The 19,820-nt window shown below is 37.6% G+C and overlaps 1 protein-coding gene across 1 annotated transcript in view; it reads right to left on the reverse strand.

Moving 5' to 3' along the window:
• GABRA5 (gamma-aminobutyric acid type A receptor subunit alpha5) overlaps positions 1 to 19,820 on the reverse strand; it is a 99,456-nt gene that overhangs the window by 15,608 nt on the left and 64,028 nt on the right. The window contains exon 5 of the mRNA XM_063089994.1: positions 14,566 to 14,648. Coding sequence (XP_062946064.1) covers positions 14,566 to 14,648 — 83 coding nt within the window. The remainder of the gene's footprint in view (positions 1 to 14,565; positions 14,649 to 19,820) is intronic.

Genomic DNA, 19,820 nt, shown 5'->3' on the forward strand with positions numbered 1-19,820 from the left:
GTCTTCACATGGCTGAGAAAACTAAACTCTCTGGGGCCTCTTAAATAAGGGCACTAATCCCATTCATGAGGACTCTATCCTCATGATCTAATTAACACCCTAAAGGCCCTACCTTCTAATGCCATCACATTTAGGATAAATTCTGGTGGGGGGAACAAATATTGATCAAATGAATTTTGGTGTTGGGGGGAACACAAGCATTCAGACTATAGGAGTAATCAGTGTGATTATTAAAACAGTCTAAACTCGGACACAATGCAGACTAAACTTCAGCATGTTTCCCAGACCTCACAGGGTAACATATTCACATCAGGTATTTGAAAACGCATGTTCTAGTTCACCCACGTTCATGCTGAGTCACTACATACCAGGGATAAAGGATGTAACAGCAGAGGCCTAACCCCACGTGTCTGAAGGTGCTGGTAGTTCACTACAGTAAGGTTTACCCCCAACTTCCTGATATTTTTTCCACTGGACGTCCACCCAAGAAGCTTGCAGCTCTAATTTGGCATATCTTTTCATGAATCAAAATGTTATTTCATGACTTCATCTAATATTTAATGCATTGCTCTGAAAATAAACAAAAAAAATCAGGATTTTTTTTTTTCTTTTCTAAAAGTCTTGATGTGATTAAGCACTTGCTTCCCAATGGAAGTCATGCCATTATCTTTAAGGAATTTCCCGATGGACTAGGAAACAACCCTCTATAAGCTGGGGCTAATTTCAACATTCTCTTGAGTTGAGAGTAGAGATAGCAATAACAGAAATGTCTGTTAATTGAATTCTGTATTAGAGAAACCAGAGCATAAGCTCATTAGAATAATGGCACAAATTGCATTACTTTGTCTCCTGATAGTAGAGAACTGTTGAACTGGGTGATTTGAAACTCATTACACCACCATGTTTAGCCCATGCATGCTTAGATGCCAGGTATAAGTGAACAAGTTGCCCAAGCATCTATTTTTAGTAAATCCAGAAGATGAAAGACAAGTAAGAAAAATACTTAGTTGAATAGCATTTCTTCTCTTCAAATTATTATGTCCTGAGCTGAAGCAATATAAATTGAGGAAAAGGTGAAGTTTGCCATTTTCTAGCTCTTGGTTAATTGTATATAAACCTGAGGTATAAATAAAATCCTTCTAATTGCTTTGCTTATTATAGTAATACTACTATATTGACAGCAAATATAAATAAATGGTCAACATCTGAATCACATCAAATCAATCTTCCAAATAGGCAGATAAAAAGAAATTTAACATGAGTTCAAAATTTCTACTGAGTTCAAGAAGTGTTTCTATTGATTTTATTTTATGTACATCATACTGATCCTATTTTATTTGACTGGATGTAGAAAGTGGAAACATCCCACCAGATGAGAATTTTAGCTTTAAATGTGATAAATGACTTAACTGCAGTTGGTTGGTTGTTAAATACGAGATAATTTAATGAAGAATTAGTTTGTCACCTGTATCCTTTACTAAAAATTGTTTTTGTGCTGCCTACCCTGCAAACCATTACCATTAAATCTGGGTATGACACTGACTTGAAGTTATTTAACCAAGGATCAAAAACAATACTAATCTTTGTCTTTTAGTGTTCCGTTTTTGACCAGATCAAAAGCATATTTTTAATGTACAAAGTGTGGCATGATTTCAAGTTGTATATCTCACTTTCCCCTGGATACGTGCACCATGCGTTTTCCTTTAGAAACATGAATCAGTGATACCCAGATAGAATGCTTCAGGCATCTTTACAGAGCTCTGTGCCCCATGTTGTGATGTCCCCAGCCACCTCATGGGAGCAGGTGACTAAAGTACATCATGGTGATAGTCCCTTTTCATTATATCATTTCCCCAAATAAATGTACATTTTAATCTCTTTATAGCATTTGAAGGTCATACTTTGAAGAAACTGCATTAACTACTCACAGGAACTTACCTCTCTTACCCTTTGGAATGGCAGAAATAATGTAAAACAAAACCCTTGGAATCAAAAGAGGTTCCATTTCCAGGAACGGCAGTGTGGCTGCTATTAGGTAACAACTATTAATTCTGAACACTATATAAAAAATTACTCCCTGAAGACTGGATAATAACCAAGTTCATGAGAAACTGGAGGGGAGTTTGGCTTTTCACTTAAAAAGCTGTGAGTTAGAGCTATCAGAGAGCACAGCTGGAGAGTGTTGTGTAAAATCCTAGAGAGAAAAGAACCACAGAGAGGGAGCCCCAAATTTGATGTGTATAGATGTACGTAATCTCTACTCCAATTTCTAACTCACCCCTAATTTATGCATATGCATACATGGAGCATAATCCTACCAGCCCAACTAAAGTAAAAGAATCACCTGACATTTCAGCCATTGCCTACAAAGGAAAGACAGAGTTTACAGTTTGAACTCAGCCAAGTTAAGTGACTGAAAAGTAAAATAAAATAAAATAAAAATAAAAATTAACACTTTGAACTGAACAGAATCCAGACTGTCTTCAATATAACATTAAAATAACCAGGAACCATTCAAAATTATTAAATGCAAAAGATACACAAAAAAAGCCATACTCAAGAGAAAATACAATCAATACAGAGTGTTCCCAAGAGGATTCAGATGTTGGATTTAGCATACAAGAATTTTAAAGCAGCTAATTATAAATATGCTTAAGGGTGTAAAGAAAAAATACATAATGTTTCATAATAAAAAAATTGTTGTAATAAAAAAACTAATAGTAAAGCTTAGTAAAGAAATTGAAACTATTTAAAAGAACCAAATACAAAGTCTAAAACCAACAATTATATACTAAATAAAAAACTTACCGTTTGGGTTTAACAGCAGATTGAAAATGACAGGAGAGTGTCGGTGAACTTTAAGACAGAGTAAAAGAAGTTATCCAGCTTCTGATCAAGATGGTGGAATAGACGGTCCCCAGAGTCACTCTCTCCCACAAATCAACCAATTTATAACAACTAAAAAGCAATGACATCCAGGCTGGGGCCGCTAGAGCTCAGGGGAAGAGGAGGAGAGATCTATGGAGTTCATGAAGGCAGGAGAAGCCACAATGAGAGAAAGAAAGGACTGTTCCCATGATTTTGAGCCCCAACTACTTCAAGGCTGGAGCTGGTGAGCACATGGAGCAAGAGCTGGCAAAAGCCTCAGCTGTGACCTTCCTATGAAGTTGCTTGTTGGTGGCAGGGGAGAATAGGGGCCTTGGTGGTCCTCAGGCCAATAAGACCACTAGCAGGGTTCCCATGGACCCACATAGGGGTGAGGAGCCACAACTGAAGAAAGGAGCCACTCAGAGGCTGGTGAGTAATCGCAAGGGACCAGCACATGGGCCTGCCCCGTGGGAAGTGTTTGGAGTGTCGGCAGTGGGGTAGACGGGCCCACCAGGGGAACGTTGGGGCACAGCAAGGACAGCTGATCCACCCTCAAATCAGCACAGGCCCACTCTGTGTAGATTGGTCAGGAATACAGAACTGCAGGGGAGCAATTTGCTGAAAATACTCAGGTCCAGACCAGAGTTTCCACACAACCCAGTGGTACCAGATCTCACAAGACCCAGAAGTACCTACAAAGTCAACCATTAAAACTTGAGCTGCACAAAAATCCTTCCCCAGGGAATCAGGAGCAAAGCAGCAATTTAGCTCAACCACTGGGCTCAAGTGCTGGTCCCCATAGGAAGTTCCCCCATTTTAGAAGTAAGCAAAGGACAACAAATTAGTTCCAGTGCAGAGTTTAAGAGGTGGAAACAGCGAATAGTCCAACACAGAACTGAAAGAAAAAACAAAATACTCACAGACCAGAGACAAAGTTTGTTATTAACTAGCAAAGGTCTAAACCACCAAAGAACACTTATAAAACCTATAAGGACCAGAAGCCCCCTGGGCTCTCAAGCCAGGGAGTGGGAAGGGCTGGTGGCCTCAGCCATGCCCCCCTGACACCCGCAACCAGCCCAGAGACAACCACTGAGCTGCCGCTTACAGTAGTGCCCTGGGCTCCCCAGTCAGGGTGGTGGTGGGTCTCAGGCATCGGCCATGCCCCCTGACACCCTCAATTAGCCCAGTGACGACCACTGAGCTGCTGCCAGAAGCAGCCTGGGCTCCCAAGCTGGGGCAGTGGGGGTGCCAAGGACCCCAGCCATACCCCCCGACACCTGACACCAGCCCAGTGACAACCACCAAGCTGCTGCTGGAAGCCCCCTGGTCTCCAGAACTGGGGTAGTGGGGGGCCAAGGTCTTCAGCCACACCAGCCTGACATTTGCATCCAGCCCAACAGTGACCAAGCCACCGCTGGAAGCCCCCTGGTCTGCCCTGTAGGAATAAGGGGGGTGCCACAGGCTTGAATCAAGCCCCTCCCTCCTTCCTCCTTCTCCCACCCTATTTCTTTCTCCCTCCCCCAACTGCTCCACAACATCTTAGAATGTAAAAAAAAAAAATTAATAAATAAATATAATAAAAAAGGAAAAAACAGAAAGAGTAAAAAAAAAAAAAAGAAATTATCCAATGTAAAGAATATAGAGGGAAAACAGTATTTTTTAAAAAATAAACAGACCCCTAGTGATCTGAGGGAGTATACCAAAGAGGTATGATTAGACATAATTAGAAGCCCAGATAAAAAAGAAAGAAAATCAGACAGAAAAAAAAAATTAGAATAAACAATGGTAAAAATGACTCCAATTTGTTGAAAAACATAAAGTCTGATATTAAAAACCTCAGCAAACCTGAAAAAGTATAAATAATAATAAAAACGAATCTAGGGAGATTTACACTTCCAGGAAGATGGAGATGTATTTCCCCCTATTCTTCCTACTAAATAGGAATAAGAACTCTGGATATTCTATATAAAATATAGGAAGAATCTGAAAGGTAGAGAGGAGCAGACAGATGGGACCTAAGACCCAAGTGCTGGCACAGTGGTGAGTTCTCTGCTTTTCTTCTTGATTATACATTCCAGGCTTGGAGCTAGCTGAAGAAGCTAGCAGCCTGGAAAAGTCAATGGACACACAAACATCAACAATAACAGAAGCCTGTGTGATCTAACCAGAGGATCAGGAAAGGAGCAGCTGAGCAAGACAGAAAACTTGTAGACACTATTCACTGTACTTCAGCCAAACATCACGAAAAAAAATGCAGTCCTACCCTGTCCAAGTCCAGCAAAAGCTGCCAGGGGAGCTGAGACTTCCACGCTCACCAGGATCCCCAACCCACTGACTGAGTGGTATTAGAGAAGGTCAAGCATTCCAGAGTCTTGTAACATAATATACAAAAGGTCCAGGTTCCAACAGAAAATTATTTGTTGAACCAAGAACCAGGAAGATCAAACCAAATAAAAATAAATCAATCGACAGATGCCAAAAGAGAAATAACAAAGATGTTAGAATTAGCTGACAAAGGTTTTTTGAAGCAGCCCTCATAAAATGATGCAGTGACCAATTACAAAGGTTCTCGAAACAAATGAAAAAGAGAGAATGTCTCAACACTGAAAAAGAAGAAAAAAAAATGGAAGTTTTAGAACTGAAAAACGACCATAATAAAGAGTTCAATAGATGAACTCCACAATATAATGGAGGGGGCAAGGGAAAGAATCAGCAGACTTGAAGATAGAACAATAGAAATTACCCAATCTGAAAAACAGAGAAAGTAGAAGAAAATTAAAAGAACCTCAAGTACTTGTGGGAGTATAGAAAAAGATCTAATGTTCATGCCTTTGGAGTTAGAGAAGAAGAGAAAAAGGCTGTGGCAAAAAACGTCTTGAAATAAGTAATTGATAAAACTTCCCAAATTTGGCAAAAGTCTACAGATTCAAGAGGCTAATTGGACCCCAAACAGGATAACTCTGAAGGAATCTACACCAATAAACATCATAGTCAAACTTGTGAAAACTAAAAACAAAGAAAAAATGTCCTGAAAACAACAAAAAAGAAATAACATCTTACCTATAACAATGTAAGGGAAATTTTACATCGTCTTACCCATGAAGAGAGTATGTCTCTCCATTTATTTAGACCTTCCTCAATTTCCTTTATAAGTGTTTTTCAGTTTTTAACATAGAAGTCCTATGCGTGTTTTATTTAATTTATACTCAAGTATTTACTTTTTTTAAGGGAATGTAAATGGCGTTGTAGTTTTACGTTTTGGATCCACATGTTCATTGCTATAATATAGCAAAATACATGATTTTTGTATGTTCATCTTGTATCCTGTCAACTTGCTAAACTCACATTAAGTCTAGGAGGTTTTTGTTTGTTTGTTATTCACTGTTTTCGGTTTTTAAAAAAGATGACCTTGGCTTTTCTACACAGAAAATAATTTTGTGTGCAAATAAAGAGTTTTCTTTATTTTTTATCAGTGAAATTGTATTTCCTTTCCTTACCTTATTATACAGACTAGAACTTCCAGCACTATGCTGAATAAGAGGGGTGAAAGCACACATCCACACCACATTCCAAGTCTTAAGGAACCATCTAATCTTTCACCACTAAGTGTAATGTGTGCTATAGTTGTGGGGTGTTTTTGTTTTTGTATAAGTGTTTCAACAAATTGCAGAACTTCCTATCAAGTTCTAGTTTTCTGAGAGTTTTTATTTTTCTAATTTATTATAAATGGGTGCTAGTTTTGTCAAATGCTTTTACTGCATCAATTGATATGATCATCTGAGTTTTCTTTAGCCATTAAAATGGTGAATTACATTCCTGCCTTGTATCTCTGGAATGAATTCTACTTGGTCATTGTGTATAATTCATTTTATGTATTGGTGAATTCAGTTTGATAATATTTTATTAAGGATTTTTTGCATGTATATTAATGAGGGATGTTGGTCTGAAGTTTCATTATTTTTTGGTAGTATCTTCAATTTTGGCACCAAAGTACTCCTGGCTTTATAAAATAGATTGGGAAGTGTTCCCTCCTTTTCTATTTTCTGAAAACTGCTGTGTAGAACTGATATTGATCCTTTAAGATGTTTCTTAGAATTCTCCATTGACAACATTTGGTCCAGAAGATATCTGGTAGAGATATTTTTAGTTATGATTTAAATTTCTTTAATAATTTAAGGCTATTCAGATTATCTAGTTTAAATGAGGTGAATTTGGGTAATTTTTGCTTTTTGAGAAATTGGATCATTTCATCTAGGTTGTCAAATTTGGTTAGAGTCATTCATAGTTATTCTATTGCCTTTTATCAGCAGTGTCTTCAGTGCTATCTCCTGTTTTATTCCTGATATTGATAATTTGTGTCTTCTCTCTCTATCTCACTCTCTCTCTCCTTACTCTCTCTCTCTCCCTCTCTCTGTTAGCCTTTATAAAGTTTATTGATTTCATTGATCTTTGAAATTTCTTAGGTATAAATCTAACAAAATATATACATGATTTAGATGAGAAAAACTATAAAACTTGAAGAAAAAAAATCAGAGAATCTAGAGAGATATTCTGTGTTTATGAATAGAAAGACTTGCTATTGTCAAGTTGTCACTTCTTCCCAACATGGTCTATAGATTCGGTGCAATCTCAATGAAAATCCAAGCAAGTTACTTTGCAGACATTGACAAACTGATCCTAAAGTTGACATGGAGAAGCAAAAGACTCAGAATATCCAGCACAATGTTAAAGGGGAGGAACTGGTAGAGAACTGACACTGCTTGATTTCAAGTCTTACTATAAAGCTACAGTAATAAGGATGGCATGGTTGTAGTGAAAGAATAGAAAAATAGATCAATGAAAGAGAAAAGACAGCTCAGAAATAGAATAACACAAATATATAGTCAACTGATCTTTGACAAAAGAGCCAAGACAGTATGCTGAAGAAAAGATAGTCTACAAATGGTGCTGCAACAACTGATCATCCACGTGCAAAAAGATGAATCTATACACAGCCTGACACTCTTCACAAAAAAGAACTCAAAATGGATCGTAGACTAAATGTAAAAATCAAAACTATAAAACTCCTGTAATTTAACATAAGAGAAAATCTACATAACCTTGGGTGTGGTGATGACTTTTTGATGTGGTAGTGCAACTCCAGAGGCATGACACATAAAAGAAAGAACTGATAAACTTGACATCATTAAAATTAAAAATTTCTACTCTGTGAAAGATACTGTCAAGAGAATGATAAGACAAGTCATAGCCATGGAGAAAATCTTTATGAAATACATATCCAATAAAGAGAACTTGTATCTAAAAATATACAAAAAGAAGAGTGACATCAGAAAGAAAGAGGGATAGGAAGTTCCAACCCTCATCTCACCATAGACACATCAATTTAACAATGATACATGGGCCAAAATACATTTATGAGAAGTCCAAAATCCAGTTATGAAGTTGTGGTACCACTAGATGAGCTCCAAACCAAGAAAAGCTGCCTTGACATGGGCAAGTGCACTTTACTCATGTCAGCCCCTTTCCCAAGCCAGCACAGCCCAGAGGTCACCTCAGACTTTCATTTCTCCCTTGGGGGAAAAAGATAGTGGAGCATGCATCCAACATCCCAGGCCATCCAGTGTGCTTCCTTAGGGACAGGATTCTGTCTCACCATACATAAAATGCTAAGGGAACTTGCAGAGTTAAGAAGCCTAGGGGCAGCTAAGAACAAAGAAAAGCAATGAGCCTGTGTCCAGGGAGATCAAAGACTGCAGCTTGGGATGGCAGTCACCATAGCCCTATAGCCTCTCACTCTGGATCAGCTCAGACCAAGTGGGTAAAATATCCCAGCTCCCAGACTCTCCCTGGGGAGGAAAAGAGGTAGACCATGTGTCCAATGCCCAACTTTTCTAGCACCAACCCAGAGGATTGTCTTTCATCTAGCCCTGTCTTGGAGCAGTGACAGGACCCAGCATAATCTAGCCACTTGGGGGCCAGTGAGAACAGAAGCACCAGTTTGACCTAGCAGGCAACAAAAAACCACAGCCCCTTGCTTGGCTCAGTACAGAGCAAATAGGGACAAAACCTCATATTTCAGTTTCTCCCTGAAGGAAAAGAGTTAGACAGAGGATCCAATGATCCAACTTTGCTGAGGGCTGCTTCAGGAACTAGTTTCGGTCTTGCTTGTCTCTGAGGGCTAATGGATCTGGCATAATCAAAGTCCTGGGAGCTACTTAGAAGAAAAAAAGTGGGTTGGACTAGCACCAAGGTTAGCGAGACCCCCAGAATCTCCAGCCAGGCAGATTGGTGAAAGGTCTTCTCCTGTACAAGGCCAGTTAATGAAGATTAGGAGTGGTGAATGTTTTATATAATGTGTACACCAATATAAAGAAAAAAATGAAGAAATGGGGAAATATGTAAAACCAAACAAAAAAAAACCCCACAGAAAACAACACAAAATAAATCTTCAGAAAGTGACCCTAATGAAATAAAACTATATGATTTACCTGACAAAGAATTAAAAATAACCATCATAAAGATGCTCACCGAGGTCAGAAGAACAATGCATGAACAAGGTGAAATTTCAAGAAAGAGATAAAAAATATAAAAAAGTACCAAACAGAAATCATGGAGCTGAAGAATATAATAACTGAACTGAATAATTCACTGGAAGCAATCAATAGCAGACTAGATTAAGTAAAATATAAGATCAAAAAACTCAAAAATAGGTTATTGGAAATTACTGTCAGAGGAGAAAAAAGAAAAAAGAATGAAGAGTGAAGAAAACTGGGGGACTTATGGGACATCATCTAGTGGACCAATATGCACAATGAATTCTCAAAAGGAGAAGAGAGAAAGGACAAGAAAGCATACCCAAAGAAATCATGGCAAAAAATTTCCAAATCTTGAGAAGAAAATGAACAAACAGACCCAGGAAACCCAGAGGATCCCAAATGAAATAAACCCCCCAAAATCCACTGAGACACATTATAAACAAGCTGTCAAAAGTCAAAGAACAAAGAGATAATTTTGAAAACAACAAGAGAAAAGTGATGTGTTATGTACACTCATGTCCATAAGACTATGAGTGGATTTTTTCCCATCAGAAACTATGCAGGCCTGCAAAGAATGGGAAGTTACAGTAGTTCCCCTTATCTGCAGGGGATACATTCCAAGACCTCCAGTGGATGCCTGAAACTAGGGACAGTACCAAACCTTATATATACTATGTTTTTCTTATACATTACCTATGACAAAGCTTAATTCATAAAGCAGGCACAATAAGAGATTAAGAATAACCAATGATAAAATACAAAATTATAACAATATACTGTAATAAAAGTTATGCAAATGTTGTCTCTCTCTTTCTCTCTCAAAGTATCTTATTGTACTGTACTGCAGGTAACAAACCACAGAAGGCAAAACCACAGATAAGGAGGGACTACTGTATATTCAAAGTGCTGAAAGAAAAACTATCCGTGGTAAAAATGTCCTTCAAAAATGAAGGACAGATATAGATTTTCTCAGAAAAACAAAAGCTAAGGGTGTACATAATTACTAGACCTGCATTACAAGAAATGCTAAAGGGAGTTTTTCAAGTTGAAATGAAAGAATTTTTAACAGCAACACAATATCATAAGAACAAATAAAACTTGTCAATAAATAGACAAATATAGAATACTGTATTATTGTAATAGTGGCAGGTAAGTCATGTTAATTCTAGTATAAAAGTCAGAAGACAAAAGTACTAGAAATAATTACATTAAAAATGTTAGTGGATGTACAATATAAATGAATGTACGTTGTGAGGGAGGGAGTAATAAAAGTGTAGAGTTTTGGTATGTGATTAAAGTTGTTGCTATCATCATAAAAGAGACTCATATCTATAAGATGTTTTATGTAAGCCACATAGTAACCACAAAGACAATACCTAGAGATGTTACACAAAAGGAAAAGAGCAACTAAATTTTAAGTCAAACATTGTCAGAACTGAAGAAAGAAATACAACATACAATATAAAGCTATAGTAGGAACCTTCAATACCCCACTTTCAGTTATGGCTAGAACAACCAGACAGTAAATCAACAAAGACAGTGGAACAACATTATAGACTAAATGAACCTAACGGACACATACAGAACATTCTACTTAACATCAGCAGAATATACATTCTTCTAAAGCACACATTCTCCATGATAGGTCACATGTTATACCACAAAACAAATGTTAATAGATTTAAGAAGACTGAAATTATACCACGTATAATCTCCAACCACAATGGAATGAAACTAGAAATCTATAGCAGAAGAAAAGTTAGAAAATTTATAAATATGTGGAAATTAAACAACACATATTTGTACAACCAATATGTCAAAGATGAAATCAAAAAATAAAAGACATCTTGAGACAAATGAAAATGCAAGTACAACATATCAAAACTTATGAGATCCAACAAAAGCAGTACTATGAAGGAAATGTATAGCCACATTAAAGAAGAAGAAAGATCACAAATAACCTAACTTTACACCTGAAGGAAGTAAAAGAAGCATAAACTAAGCCCAATTTAGTAGAAGAAAGGAAATATTAAAAATTAGAGCAAAAATAACAAAGCACAGAATAGAAAAACAGAAAAAAATCAATGAAACTGAGGTGATTTTTTGAAGAAAAAATGGACAAACTTTAATCTAGACTAACAAAAAAAGAGAGGACTCAAATAAAATCAGAAATGAAAAAGGAGATATTACAACTGATGCCACAAGAATAAAAGAGTTCATAAGAGACAACTATGAACCACTGTATGCCAACAAACTAGGAATCCTAAAAGAAATAAATAAATTCCTAGACACATATAACCTACCAAGACTGAATCATGAAGAAATAGAAAGTCTGAACAGACCAATAACTAGTAAAGAGATTGAATCAAGTAAGGAAAAACCTCCCAACAACAAAATACAAAAAACAACTAACTAAAGAAAGCCCAGGAACAGATAGTTCAGTAGCAAATTCTACCAATATTTAAGGAAGGATTAATGCCAATCCTTCTCAAACTCTTCCAAAAAACTAAAGAGTAGAGAAAACCTTAAAACTCATTTTATGAGGCCTGCATTACTCTGATATCAAAGACAGACAAAGACATCCCAAGAAAAGATAATTAGAGGCCAATATACCTGATGAATATAAATGCAAAACTCCTCAATAAAATGCCAACAAACTGAGTTCAACAACATATTAAAAGGTTCATATACCATGACCAAGTGGGGTTCATTTCTGGGATGCAAAGATGATTCAACATATGAAAATCAATTAATGTAACACACCACAGTAACAAAATGAATATTAAAAATCTCTTGATCATCTCAATAGATGAACAAAAATTGTTTGACAAAATTCAATACCTTTTCATGATTAAAAACTCTCAGCACACTAGGAATAACAGAAAGTTACATCAACATAATAAAGGCCACATATGAAAATCCCACAGCTAACATTATACATGATAAAAAACTGAAAACTTTTCCTTTAGGATAAGGAACAAGGCAAAGATGCCCACTCCAACCACCTCTATTCAACATAATACTTCAAGAACTAGTTAGAGCATTTCAGCAAGAAAAAGAAATAAAAGACAACAAATCAGAGAAGAAAAAGTGAAATTGTCCTTGTTTGTAAATGACATGAGCTTATACAGAAGAAAAAAACAAACCAAAACCCTAAAGATTGAACCAAAAGACTGTCGGAACTAGTAAATCAATCCAGTAAAGGTGCAGGATACAAAACCAACATACAAAAATCAGTTGCTTTTGTATACTCTAACAATGAACTACCCAAAAGGGAAATTAGAGAAACAATCCCATTTACAAGAACACCAAAAAGAACAAAATATTTAGTAATAAGCTTAACTAAGTAGTTAGAAGATATGTACACTAAAAACTACAAAATACTGATTAAAGAAATAGAAGAAGACACAGACCAATGGAAAGACATCCCTTGCTCATTGACAGAAAATTTAATGCTGTAAAATGTCCATACTCCCAACATAATCTACAGATTCAGTGCAATCCCTATCAAAATCCCAGCAGTAGTTTCTACAGAAATTTTTAAAAAAATCCTAAAATTCATTTGGAATCACAAAAGACCCTGAACAATCGCAACAATCTTGGGAAAGAAGAACAGAGCTGGAGGCATGACACTTCCTGATTCTAAAATATACTACAAAGCTACAGTAATTAAAACAGTAAAGACACTGGCACTGGCATAAAGACAGACATACAGACCAATGGAACAGAATAGTGTCTAGAAATCAATTTATGCATATATAGTTAACTGATCTTTGACAAGGGTTCCAAGAATTCAAAATGAGCAAAAGACAGTGTCTTCAACAAGTGGTGTTCCTTTTTAAAAAGGAAAGGGAAAGAATTGAAACAATAAGTATAACAAAATTTAATATTTAGAAAAACATTTTTAAATACTCTAATTGTCACAGTAATGAAAATAAATTACATTCTCCATTAAGACATGGAACTTCTCAGCATGGGGGTATAATGAAACAGGAAATTGAGGGAAAAAGGTATATAAAGATATCCCAGACAAGTATTAAAGAAGAAACTGGTGTGCAATATTAATATTAGAAAATATTATTTCCATAGGCATTAAATGGTTCAAAGAGATCCTTTATTGTAATGAGACATGCATTATGTAAAGAGGCCATATATAAATATAATAAAATTTTATGATGATTATGACGATGAACATTTGCTGAGCACTTTAACTGATGTTACTCTGTCAGTCTAGAACACCTCATAGCAGCTCCCATCCATTTTACATTTTACATTTATTTTTTAAATGAGGGAAGAAGCCTCATAGAGGCTAAGTAATGTGTCCACAGCAACTCAGCATGGAGCAGGACAGTTAGGTTCCAAACCCACGAAGTCTTCATGCTTAACCTCACAGAGAACATTCTGCTTTCAACAATGAAAACTTCACATAGTATGGGCACAAACGAATAGTAGAGAGAAAGAAGGAAACAGAAGATCAGTTCCAACCCTGTTCTAAATATCTCAGAAGTGGGATGAAGCTGCAGGCATTTATTTGGGGCCAGTGTTACCACATCCTCTGTCTGGCATGGCTGGAATCCAGGAATTCTTCCTAAAATTGGATAAGTCAAATACTAACATATTTTGACATTAATAATTTATTTGTTCAAGCAACACATATTTCCTAATATGCTGAGTGTCTTGTGTGAGCAGTGACTATGAACGTGACAGATAAGGCCGTAGCTCTTACAGAACATTCTAGAAGAAGTGAGTCAGCATAGCAATGATTACAATGAAGTAGTAAAAGTGACTAGCTGGGTATTGAAAATTGGGAACCCCCTTGATGGAGGTTTCCTGCCTGTAATCTGAGGCATGAAAACAAGTAAGAACTGTGAGGTGAAGATCTGGGGAGAAACACTTTCAGAGGAGCATATTCTAGATGGTTCTGTGCCTCCACTCACATTATCTCAGTTCATCCCTATCTGTGATGTATGCTGAGCAGGTGTCAACGTGCCCCTTCTATGGACTAGAAAACTAGTTTGGTGGGAACAAAGCACTCTCCAGGCTTTTCAAAGAGACTGCATCATACCATGCTTGTTTATATACGGAATCTAAATTCTTCTGAGTGAATGTGGAATTTACCCCAAAAGTACACCCATGGTTCTTACTTGTGAAAATAACTTACAGCTGCCAAATTTCAGAGGGCACGCGTGTGCATCCATTGGGAAGTCTTCAAGCTGCATGGGGCACTCAGCAGAGATGGTCAAGCTGAAAAACAAGAGACGAAGACCTTTAAGGACTCACTGACTCTGGCTATGCACTGAGAAACTGCTTTGTCCCAGAAAGCCACATTATCCACTTAATCAGTATCTTTTATGAAATTGTCTGAACTGTCTCCACCAAATTAGCTAAGTTTGTACTATAGATGAATATCACTCAGAAACAAAGCTTAAATAAAATCTACTCAAGAGTTCTGGGGCTTGGTGTGTGTGTGTTACACATATGTTACCGCTTGTAAAACAATTGAAGATGCCTTTAAAAATTATTTATTCTTTGTTTCCCATCCGTTATCTAGCAGTATGCAAAAAGTGTTCCTTCACAAGACTGAAAATAGATGCATTTTTTGACATAGTATATAAGCTCAAAAAATATAAATGTTGGATAAATGCACAGCCCAAATTTTGACCAGAAACTGGCTATAATCATTGTGTTATGGGCTGATGTAAATGAACTTGTTACAATAGATATCTTCTGGTGTAACCTAATTATTGTTTGTTTGTTTTAATCTAAACCTAGTCTTCCAAATAATAATACCACAAGCAACACCACTGTCACCAGTAACTACAGTGATGATCAGCACTGTGGTAAGTGCTTTCGTTGCATTAACTCATCTCCTGATAGCACGACAAGATTTGTTGCTATTATCATCCCAGTTTTCAAAGGAGGAAAGTGCGGCACAGATATGAAGGCTTCAGGCCAGGAGTGCGGAGCTGCTCAGCTGTGAGCCACAGCAGGAGCACAGGCTGCCCGGTCACGGCTGCAGAGGCTCCCGACAGGTGTCTACCACATGCTGCACTGTCGGAGCTCTGTTCTGTAAGAAGTGACGGCACTTCCAGAGTTGCCACTCTGTGGTGCTCTTATTCCTCCACAGACTTTATTAATTAGGTGTGATTCTACATTTGATTAATGAACCTACCTTCTGTTTATTAGTTTTTCTTTCCCTCAATTAAAATAAAACCAATAGGTTGGCTGGTTGGCTCAGTTGGTTAGAGCACAGTGTTGATAAAGTAAAATGAAATTACACATAATAAAGTCAAAATACAAAACACTCAACTTCAAATGCATGTTGTAATTCTATTTTTAGAGCAGATAATAATTCCATGTTACATTAGCACTACTGTTTGTTCCTTGCTACAAGTGTGAGTTGTTTGCCTTTGCTCCCAAGGTGAGAATCAAAATGTAAAAACATTCATGTTTGCCTTTGCCCCTTTTTTTCTTTTAATATAGATTAACCTTTTGCTACTAAATTGGGCACATAATTCAGATGATAATTGCAGGCTGAGTAGTCAATGCACATATCTGCTGAATAAAACCAAACCACATATCAGTGGAAGGGAAGTCTGCACCAACAGGCAGCGGGTTTCCTGCCAGGGGACAGTCCCTTGGACGGGGTGAGCCACAGAGGGCTGTGAGTGCAGAGAGAGAACACTCTGCAGAAGTCCCAAGTTCAGGCAGAGAAATGACTTTTAAAATAATATTCCACATATGTTCATAGAATATGGGAAAATACAGAAGAAACAAAGAAAATTACAAATATCTATCATTTCATTTATAATCTCACATAGTGCACTGGTATGTAAAATTCAGTCTTTTTTATACCTAACATTATAGCAGAAAAGTATTTTCCACATTATTAAAATTTCTACATAATAATGATTTTAAAAGGTTAAATATTTAATTCTAGCATGCAGAGGGGCATGTGTGTGTATAAATAACCAATTAGATTTTACATTATTTTACATGATAAATAATTGGCAATGGCCCTCTTCAATCATGGACCATGAATAAATGCCATTATTAGAGACTATAAAATGGGGAAGGTAGCTAAAGATTGACTTACAGGAATTACAAAAATCAGGACTTAAAAAACACAGTCCGAGAGGATGGTATACAGCCAATACAAAAGAAATAATGTTAGTAAACTTAAGCAATTTGTTAAGTAAAGCAAGAATGGAACAGAATTTAAATGAGCTGTATATAGTCTAGAGGACAAAATCACAATGGGGCTCACAAAAGCTAGAATTTCCTTAGGAAACCCAGTTTCAGTAGGGAAGGAGGAAATACATACAAAGGTGTAATTCCAGGTACAAGGCAGCAACTGTGAAGATGAGCGCATGGCAGAGGTGCCGAGGGTCTAGAAGAGAGCACTTCTGATGAGGAGAGTCAGACTTTGTGCTGATTTACAGCCTCTGCTCTCACAATTCGTGGATGTCGCTGTAACGGGGACACGGGGTGGGGGCCTCCGTCACTGGGAGTAGTGTGAGGTGGGGCCCAGGGCAGAAGATGCTTCGGGTGACCCTGACTTAGCCAGCTCTAGGTACTGAAGACTTCAACCAGCAGACCCAGCTTTTAAGCCACTCCTAATGATGACAACTTTATGGGCCCTGCTGCCATCGTTAGAGTAGATGTGGCAGATCTTCTCTCCAGACACCGCCACGTCTGCCAGCTCACACAGCTGGACGTTCGGTTTCCATGGAGTCTGGAGGATGCCTGGAAGCCAGGTCTGTCAGCGCAGTTCTTGACAACGTAGTGCTCGGGTCAGCTCCTCTCCCCTGCTCTGTGCTGAAGTTCCGCATCAATCCACAGGGCCGCTGCAGGCGCCTCCGCTCGGAATTGCTGCTGCCTGTCTCTACTCAAGCAGACCCTCCCCTCCCAGGGAAACATGACCCTGTGGTCAGACTGCCCATTCCTGGCTTCTCCCTCCTCCTTTCCTGCCAAGATCATGTGCTTTTAAAAGAAACTAGAGCTTCCCTTTCTGCCATGGTGAGCTTTGTTCTGGCTGTTTGACCCTGAGAGCTCCACCTTCCGAAAATCACTCCACTGACAACAGCTAAAGATGGCATTCTGACAAGGAATGTGCACCCAGGAGTCTGCCTTTAGTATATTGCAGGAGTGTGTACATGTTGTGTGCATGTGTGTGTGTGTGTGTGTGTGTGTGTGTGCAGCGTGGGATGGGGGGGAAAGGAATGTGCACAGACACAGGTGGACAAGATTTAGCTCGATTCTTTAAAAAAGACTCTTTTAAAGAAAAAATAATTCTAGTAAAAACATAGAAAAGACATATTCTATAATTACCATCTCAAGAAATGCTATCATTAGATTGTTCTCCCGTTTCATAATGCTCCTTAGAACTAGAATTTCAAACCTCAGAAAAGTATATTTTATCTATGACAATGTCTCTCCTCTAACAAACGAATGTATTCTTCAGATAAATCCCCCAATAGCAAAGCTTTTGGCCTCCGTAAGAGAATAAATTTAAATTTTTGATCCATTAAAACATTTCAAAAATGGCCTATGCTTTTGTAATACTCAGAAATATCCCTAGATAAGAGAAAACCTTCTGTTTGTGAGGTTCTGGAAATGTACAACTAACCTCCCTCACAGAGAACAAGATCAAAGCCCTTTGTGGAACGGCTGGCTGTCATAGCTCAAGAGAGCCAGTGAGGTCACCTACTCAAAACCTCCACTGCTTAGATAAAGAAAATGGAGCCCAAAAGGTTAAGATACTTGCCTGTGGAAAAAGTTCATGAATTACTGGTAGATCCAGGAATCCAGTTTTTTTTCCAAAGGTCCAATCTGTTTTACTTCCAATTTCTGTTAATACATTTAAGCATTAACTTATCAAAGCATACTGTCCTATTTTTGAATAAAATCTTAATTTTAGGGTAAGGAAAAGGGCATTTCGTAAGTTAACATAATTGCTTCAACTTGGATTTATAGCATTCTAATTGAGGGCTTAGAATCCTAAACTCATTAGAGAGCTCTCTGCTTGACCAGGGGCAGCTCATGTGGGAAAGTGCTTTAGGATGGTTAAAACAACCAAATTCTAGAAGAGCTTTACCATTAACTAATTGTGTGACCTTTGTAAAACTGCCCAACTTGTCTGGTCTAATCTTCCCATTTGAAAAAGAAAGATAATAACAGTTTCTATTATTCTTTGAAAAAAAAATTGGTATGTATGAGAAGAAGGTTAAATGTCTTTGGCCAAGACCAGATATTCAATGACAAGGAGGTAATTAAAGAAAGCCTCCAGATTTCTACCCAATGTTTTCTTCAGATTAGAGACTTCCTCATTCACATGGAAATATTGCATCAATGCAGGAGAAGATCGGATAGTGGGAAGCAAAATAATGGCTCTTCAGTATGTCCATGACCTCACGCACAAACCCCAAACCTGTGACTATGTCACCTTAGGCAAAAGGGCTTTGCAGATGTGATTAATTTAGGGCTCTTGGGATGGGGAGATGATCCTGGATTATCCAGGGTCAGCCCAATATAATCACAAGGGTTCTTATAAGAGGGAGACAGGGGTGTCAGATTCAGAGAAGGAGATGTGATGTTGGAAGCAGAGGTCAGAGAGGCATGGCCAAAAATCAGGAAGAGGCAAAGAACAGATTCTCCTCCAGCGCTTCCTGTCAACTCCTTGATTTTAGTCTTATGGGAACCTTTGGACTTTTGACCTCCAGAACTATAAGACAATAAATTTGATGTGTTTTAAGATAATAAGTTTGTGATAATTTGTTACATCCATAGGAAACCAATAGAATTTTGGTACCTGGAAGTGGAGTGCTGTTGTTACAAATACCTAAAAGTGTGAAAATAGTTTTGGAATGTGGTAGTGGACAGAGGCTGGAAGAATTGTGAAATGCATCACAGAAAAGCCTAGGTCACCCTGAACAGACTTTTAACAGAAATATGAACGTTAACCACACTGTAGTGAGGACTTACAAGAAAGTGAGGAGCAGCTAAAAAAATCTATATATTTCTGAGAGAATATCTAAATGGTCATAAACACACCGTTGGTAAAAATGTGCATACCAAAAAAAAAAAAAAATGTGCATACCACAGGCTCTGCTGCTGGGGGCTCAGAAGGAAATGATGAACGTGTTGTTGATGAAACTGTACGAATGATGAAATTGTACGAAAGAAGAACCTTGTTATACAGTGACAAGAAGCTTGGCTGAGTTTAGCCTAGTTATGTGGAAAGCAGAACTTGTAAATGATTGCAGCATGCTGAATAACAGCCCTCAAAGATATAAGGTCCATTCTTTGGAGTTTTGCAAATGTTACCTTATATGGAAAAAGGATCTTTGCAGATATGATTAAGAGAAGGGTCTTGAGATAGGGAGATCATTCATGTGGGCCCTTGCAATCACAAGG

Source organism: Cynocephalus volans, chromosome 3 (assembly GCF_027409185.1).
Source record: "Cynocephalus volans isolate mCynVol1 chromosome 3, mCynVol1.pri, whole genome shotgun sequence".
NCBI classification, from domain to species: domain Eukaryota; kingdom Metazoa; phylum Chordata; class Mammalia; order Dermoptera; family Cynocephalidae; genus Cynocephalus; species Cynocephalus volans.